Consider the following 7,868-nt stretch of genomic DNA (forward strand, 5'->3'; position numbering starts at 1 on the left):
ACTACCTTCCTGCCTCAGGGCCTTTGCATTTGCTCTACACTGTGTTGGAAGTGCTCTTCCTTTGGATATGCCCCTGGTGCTCAGTAGACTCCCTGATGTCCCTACATGGAATGGGGACTCCTGCTCATTCTCAGACCCCTTAAACCACCTTCCTGCTCTGTTTTTCTCCATATCTCTTACCAACTTCTACCATACTAACTAGGATTATATTTAATCATGTATTTTGTTCTGTGTCTGTTTCCTCCCTTTATAATGTAAGTTATCTGGGAGGGGGGCGGGGATTGGTGTATTTCATTCATCATGGGAGCCCCATGCTTGGAAGAGCACCTACAGCAACAACTTCATATATCACTGTTGAATAAATGCAGCGCAGAAGGGGAGGAAGGGACGGAGGGAAGGGAGGGAGACAGGGAGGAAGGAAGGGCAAAAACAAAATTTTAATTTTAGGAAACGAGGCTATTGAACTGGATGACCCATTATATACATCTACTTAGTGGGTTTCAGATGTGAGGAAAACTTTCTGGAAGGTGGGACACAAATCTTGTACTTTGGGGACCTGGCGTTCCTGGAGCATCCTGCCCTCAGGTAGAGGTGAGGAGGAACAGACCCTCCGGTTTCAGGGCACAGGTCAGTGTCAGGGTGTGGGGACTGGCATGACGCCCCTCCTAACAGAGGCCATATCCCAGAGTGCCCGGTATGGCCCAATGCAGGGGGGCTGGGGTTCTCAGGAATGGTTTCCACACCACCTGGCTGAGCTGGAATTTGAGAACTCCCCATCCCCCCCACCCCCCCACCTTTGCTTGATGACATTTTGCAGGGGATTAACTCCCCTGGGGATCAGCTTGCCCTAAACCTTGGTAATCCAGATTTATGATTTAATTCAGTGGCCTGAGAATCTTACACAAGGAAAAGGAAGTAGGAGGCTAGAGGGGAAAAAGCAGACTGAGCTTCTAAGAAATGAACAAAACGGGCTAAGCTCACTTTTGAAAGCCTCTTTAATGAACCATTTCTAAGCCCAGTCTTATCAGGAACCCCATTTGTAGCCCCAAGATTGGCATGCCCCCTCTTACTGGCAGAAAGAAACTGAGGAGATTAGAAGCAAGAAGGGGGGAAGTGTGGACTACGGGCTGAACTTTTTCAGGAGTTGGACCCAAGAGGATGCTGGGGAAGAGACATAGGCATTGGGGATTATGAAAAGTCAAAAGGTGTCCTTAACCTTTGGAATTGGGGGAGTGACACTAACCCTAGTCCCAATCCATTTCCGTATGTAGACTCTTCCTTCTTAATCTCACTCTAGAGAGTTACCCCTCACCCCATAGTGCTATCTGGACAAAGTGACCGCTCCAGGCTAACCTCAGCTCATGCTCTCTCTGCAGGGCCCATCACCATGCACCCTCCCACCCTCTCTCCTGGAAGGGCCCAGGGGGATTCAGTCCTCAGCAAATGTTTGATCCTCGTTGGCCAGGGAGGGGGGTATGGGGCTTCTGGAACCTTCTCAGCGAGACATCATCTTCACAAACTCTGCAAAGAAAAGTCCCTGGTGAGACGCATATTTGTAAGGGCGGCCAGCTTTACTTTTGAGCCCTTGCTGTGTGTGTGTGTCAGGAACCATGGGGGATCTGCGGGCAAGTCCCTCAGATGTACCTCAAGGTGTACCTCAGTTTCTTCATCTCCAACCTGGGAGTCACAGGACGGCCATATGCCTTCTATAGTCTTTCAGACGGTTAAACAAGATCATGCTTATAAGACACACGAAGTGTTCAATAATAACTGTGATTATCTGATCTCATACTTTCAACTAATCCTGGAGGAGAAAATACCATTTTTACAGATAGGCAAACAGAGGTCAGTGAGGCTGACCAGTGAGCCTGAGGTCACGTGGACGGTGAGTGGCAAAGCCTGGAATGAAGGCAGGGTGCCCCTGACTGCTCTGTGACTCCATGCCAGATGAGCTCCAGGGCCCCCCCCAGGTCCTGAGGTCAGTCTGTCCCTCCCCTGCCTGGGGATCTGTCTCCGACCTTGTCCAGATTTCCAGTGGTGTCCCCTGCACACCTGAGCCTGGCGAGATCCAGCAGGCATCCAGCAAACGTTTACTAAGTTGTGGTCATGCAATGAATATCTACCAAACTTCCCTCTGACGACTGACAGTGGACGGTTCAGAGAACATCCCTCATCACCCTCCAGGAATCTGATGGCCCGGAAGGCGAACACAACTCAGAGCATGAAAGTCTTCAGAGATTACTCCCTTTGAAGGGAGAGGAACAGGAAAACGTCTGTAGGACCACAGAGTGGGGTTTAATACACCCAGCTAAGGGTGAAGGGAAGCTTCTTGGCAGAAGCATTGCTGTGCCAATTCCCAAGGGATAGATGAGACCTAAGAATGCACTGATGGGGAAGGTGCAGGAAGTGGAAGGAACACCAGGGAAAAAGGAATAGGATTTGAGGGACACAGAGCAGGGGCCAAGGGTGCCCCAGAGCACAGCAGCTCAGAGAGAGTTTGCTGAAGTGTGGAGTGGGTGGGGGGCAGACAATGGATGCACTTGAAAATTGGGTTAAGAATTTAGCTTTTGTCAGAGTGCCTGGGTGGCTCAGAGGGTTAAGCATCTACCAGTGGCTATCCCCATGTAACGTCACCTTCAAAGTCGACGGTACCGTCTCCATTCACATCGGCCTCCTGCACAACCTCCGAGATCTCACGGGGTGTGAGCTTCTCTCCCAGGAGCCTCTGCATGGCCTGCTGCAGCTCCCCGAGGGTGATCTCTCCATCTCCATTGGCGTCAAACTGACGGAAGCAGGGGGGGTGATGTCAGCCACAAGTACGACAATCCCAAGAGCAGTGTTTACTGACCAGTTAACTGTGGGTCAGGAATTAAGATAAGTGCTTTTGCACATGGTGTACAGGTGGGTCAGGTCCCCGAAGGTGATCATCAGCACTGCCTTGTTCACTGCCCCATTCGCTGCCCTGTGCCCAGCCCCAAACAGTGCCTGCCACCTGGTATGCTGAATCAATGAACTCTTTTCAAACCTCCATGCTGCAAACACTTTACCGATCTACCGGAATGTTTCATATGTTCTACATCCCAAGCAGGTGGGGCAGCTAACTATCCTTCCCTAGTCAGCTGATGCTAATGTGGCCAAAGCCACAATCATCTCTTGCCTGGACCATCATGACAGCCCCCTCCATTGGTCCTCTGGATCCCCACATGGTCCATACATCAGAGCCTTGTGTTCATGTTTGTTTAAAACAAATCAGGGGCGCCTGGGGGGCTCAGTCGGTTAAGTATCTGCCTTCAGTTCAGTCCATGATCTCGGGGTCCTGGGATCAAGTCTCGTGTTGGGCTCTTTGCTCAGCAAGGAGACTGCTTCTTCCTGTCCCTCTTCCCCTGCTCTCTCTCTCTCTCTCTCTCTCAAATAAATAAAATCTTTTTTTAATAAAAGAGAAGGTAGACCACACACCCAAGTTTTTCTGAAAGGAATGTTTCCCAGTAACTGAACTGCATATTTGTTTTTAAATTCACACAAATTGAATTTATATTCTGTTGAATGTAAGTGAAAATTGAAAAAATAATCGAATTGAAAGTAATCAAAATTAGATAAAATGAAAAAAAAATGAGTTCCTCAATCACACCTGCTATATATCAAATGCAGATGCTTAACCTACTGAGTCACCCAGGCGCTCCTGAGAAACGCATTTTATTAGGGGATGAAAGCGAATTTCAGCAAGCCCCTCACCTCCCTGGATCTCATTTTTAAAGCATCTCTACAAGTGGGTTAAACCAGATTATCTCTTTGCATTCCCCTGTGGAATCTCAAATTATTGGATTCCTTCTTCCCATTACGGGCACGGAAATTAGAGGTCCTAACATGTGTTCTGGGGATTGCAGGACTTGGGTAAGATTTGTAAATTCCATAAGCCTCATTGTTCTCATATGCATAACTGGGGTAAGGAGTCACACTTACCCCTACTGTTCCATATGATGTATAAACTAGAGAGTATGTGTAGAGGGCCTTGTGCTTTGCAAGTGTTCGGAAGATGTCATTTTCCTTCCCTATACATCCCATTATAGTTCCCAAAAAACTTGGTTTGGGTGGGTTCTGTCTACACTTGAAGACCAGTCATAGAACCCTGAGGTTTCCTTCAAGCACTGACACCATGAAACTCTTAACTCACTTCCTTGAAGGCATCTCTCATCTCCTGGACACCGATCATCCCTGCTGTTTCAGCTAGCAGTTTGGGCGTCATCAGCTCCACAAAATCATCAAAGTCGACACGGCCACCCACTGAGGACAGAAGAGGCAGGTCTAGTGAGATGCCAAGGAACCAACCCCCCATGACCCCACTGGACCCTTCGAGGTCTGGAGGTCTGTTCAACAGGGAGAACTGTTGCGATCTCCCTGCCTTCTGAGAACTTTCCCTCTCAGCCAACCTGGGCACAGAGTCCCTCTAATCCCAACCAGGGTGGATCGGGTGCGTGGGATGGAATTCACTAGCTGTCCCTGTGACCCTGGGCAAATCTCTTAATTGGTTCAGATCTACGTTCACTCATCTGTTGGTCTGTAGAAGGGGGAGAGTGAATTCAGTGGGAGCCAAATCCCTTCCGGATAGGAACACGATCCCATCCATGTCTAGCCTCATTTACTCTGTGGTACGCCTGGAAGCAAAGCCCAGAGCAATTTTGTCCAAGCTTCCTTCTCAAAATGAGCTCTGAAATCCATCCCAAGTTTGCTTCCAGTGATAAACTGGGTTCCAATCTTGCCCTCTACCAATGCATCTCGGTGGTTGTGGTTGTGACCTCCATAAATCACCCCTTACTGGAGGCTAAGCCTGACCTGCATCAGCTCCTTTATCGCAATCCCACAAGGAGTGACATCGTCTCTGCCTGACAGGTGGAGAAACAGACTCAAGCATGGGAGTTGACTCCACATTTCAAAAGTACCACCATCAGTAAATGATAGAAGTGGGTCTTGAACTGAAATCTGCCTCGAAGAGTCACCCTTTTATCCACTTCCAACACTGCCTCCCTGAGTCCATCCTGGAGTGCTTACTTCCAGACTCCTAGGGACCCCTACCCTCTTCCTTCTCTCTGGCTTAGCCTCACATCCCTCCCCCTTCCACCACAGCCCTCCCCCACTCCCAGCAGTTCTTCCCGCCCTGGCCTCACAGTTCATGCGGATTTGCTGGCCCAGTTCAATGAGCTCCATCTCTGTGGGCATGTAACCCATCGTCCTCATGAGATTCCCCAAATCTTTACAGGAGATGAACCCGTCTCTGTCCTTGTCGAACTCAAGAAATGCTTCCCGAAGCTCTGAAAAGTTAAGAGAGAAGAACTTTGGGGGAACCTGAAACAGTCCATGGGGAGGAACTGGCATCCCTTGAAACCGTCAGGGAGTCACCAACTAGAGACTTTGCAAAGGAGAAGGCATCTTTGAAAACAAAAGTTTCAAAAAGGAGTGATGTATGAAATGTAGCTGGAGATTGTAACATGCAAGACCAAAATGTACAAGAGAAATGATCCGTGACACTGCAAAGCGACTGCATGGCGGTCCTCCAAATTCTGGGCTGAAATTATGCGAAGCTTCCAAACCACCAAAAGAAAAGTCAAGTTTTTGATTCAACTTAAAACTCATGCATGTGAAATAAATCAACCGGAGAAAGACAACTATCATATGATCTCCCTGATATGAGGAAGTGGGTTTGGGGGGTAGGAAAAGAAAAAATGAAAGAAGATGGGATCGGGAGGGAGACAAACCATAAAAGACTCAATCTCACAAAACAGACTGAGGGTTGCTGGGGGGAGGTGAATCAGGAGAGGGTGGTGGGGTTATGGACATTGGGGAGGGTATGTGCTATGGTGAGTGCTTGTGAAATGTGTAAACCTGGCGATTCACAGACCTGTACCCCTGGGGACAAAAATACATTATATGTTTATAAAAAAAATTTAAAAATCAATAAACAAAAAACCAAAATCTCATGCATGTGTCTCTCCTGGGTCTCTGAGATACTTAGGGATGGGTATGTCTTCTAAACACTTTGGGAGGCTCCTAAGTGAGCATGAGGAGTTGTACAACATCACGGCTGAGTGGGAAGAGAGAGGGGGATGAAGCTTGCGTGGAAAGGGTCTACCCTGAGATGCAAAGGGAGAAGCCTAGGGGTGGATGACAATGAGGTGGCATTCGGGGACAGAGGTTACCTTCGATCTCATCTTGTCCCAGGGGTCTTTCCTGGAAAGGAATGCAGGGAGAGGGAATTTGGAGAGGGTCAGGGAGCCAATATCCACTTCTCTAAACGCGTCCCCTCCTCCGAGCAACCCCTTCCCTTTCCTGTCTCTCCCCACCCCGCCCTCCTCTTCCTTCTCCCACATCCTGACTCCCACCCCGATGGCTTCTCGCCCTCTTTCTCATCACTTCCCGTTTCCTCTCTCCTATCTCGGAATCTTGAACTCTCTCCCTCTGTCTTTCCTGAACAGACATCCCTCCCATTGTGCTGCAAGAGGCTTTCGATGCCACGGCATCCAATCCCCTCCTTTCTCTGGGACAAGAAAACGAGGCTTGGAATCACAGCTAACGTGCTCTGAGCGCCAATGTCATTTAAATCTCAGAACCACCCGGGGAGGTAGGACCAAACAGCATTCCCATCTTCCTTGAGAGGAAGCTGAGGAACAGAGAGGTTAAGGAAATGGCCAGAGGTCACATGGCTCCTAAGTGGCAGAGCCCTTCCAGGGGCAGGAAGACATTGAATCACTTTCTCAAGGTCAGGTGCAGTGAGGGTTGAGACTTGAAATCTGAGCCAAAATTCTTTCTACTATACCCCCTTGATTCTTTCCCCACGGGCCCCATTCTTTCTCCCAAGGGTTAGAAGCTGTTTGCATGGGACCAGCATTCAGTTGCATGGGACCAGCATTCCCATCTGAGCGCCATGTCCCTGGGTATGTGGCATGCCACCTGGGGAGCCCCACCAGCCTCAGGCTTCTCCCTTTATTCTTGCCCCCCCCAACTTCTCTTATTGTCCCTCCCCTCATCTCCTTCCTCCCCCCACCCATCATCTGAAAGCCTAACAAGGAAAGGTTAGCCCCCTGGAATCAAATAGATCTGAATGGACCCTGCCACTCAGTAACTGCGTAAGGCAGGGGCTTTGTGACTCAGCCTTAGCGTCTGCATCTGTGAAATGGGAACGCAAGGATGGCCTCGTGGGCTTAACAGGATGAAATAACAGCGGGAAAGCAAAGCCCTTTGCGCAGGGCTGGGCACGCAGCAGCGCCGTGGTGAAGTGGCCCCTGGTGTCATCATCGTCCTTGCTCTGGGTGTCCATAGGAATGGGTGGTGACAAACAGGGACACCCCAGTTCCCCTTTTATTTGTGGGTCTCCCTCTCCCCCTTTTGCTGCTGACTTCTGATTTCACCCTCACCCACCTCACTGGCCCACCGAGCTCCCCGAATTCTACCTTCTCAGGCATGCACCCCCTGCCTGGGCCCCCCATCTGACCCCCGGCCCCTGCACCTGTCACGCCCCTTCTTACCCCGCACCCCGGACTCCCTTTGCCTTGCCCGCCATCTCACCCGCTGTTTCTCGGCGATGCCTTTCCTCAAGAAGATGCAGGCGGGGCCCATGGGAAACTGCATGGAGGGGCAGGGCACGGGGCACCGGGCACCAGGCTCAAGGCAGCTCCCCCTCCTTCTTGTCCCCCTCCTTCCCGTCCCCCTTGGCGGTTGGGCTTTCTTATCTTCCCTGGCACTCCTTCGCCAAGTCTTCCTGCCTCTCTGGGCCTCTCCCTCAGTCCAGGTCCCAGTGTCCGAGAGTTGTGACAGCTGGATCAGAAATCTCTCCCGAGGATGGGGAGGGATCAGAGCTGTTCCTGCCTCCCCATCTG

The 7,868-nt window shown here is 50.3% G+C and overlaps 1 protein-coding gene across 1 annotated transcript; it reads right to left on the minus strand.

Annotated features, from left to right (window-relative positions):
* Positions 1–1,495: 1,495 nt before the first annotated feature.
* CABP5 (calcium binding protein 5) lies at positions 1,496–7,620 on the minus strand. Its single transcript, XM_032326521.1, has 6 exons — positions 7,558–7,620; positions 6,192–6,222; positions 5,163–5,306; positions 4,172–4,281; positions 2,635–2,782; positions 1,496–1,521 (listed from the first exon to the last, which is right to left on the minus strand). The coding sequence occupies exons 1-6, from the start codon at positions 7,618–7,620 to the stop codon at positions 1,496–1,498; spliced, it is 522 nt and encodes a 173-aa protein (XP_032182412.1).
* Between the last annotated feature and the right edge of the window lie 248 nt (positions 7,621–7,868).

The sequence above is a fragment of the Mustela erminea genome, chromosome 19, assembly GCF_009829155.1.
Source record: "Mustela erminea isolate mMusErm1 chromosome 19, mMusErm1.Pri, whole genome shotgun sequence".
Taxonomy (NCBI): domain Eukaryota; kingdom Metazoa; phylum Chordata; class Mammalia; order Carnivora; family Mustelidae; genus Mustela; species Mustela erminea.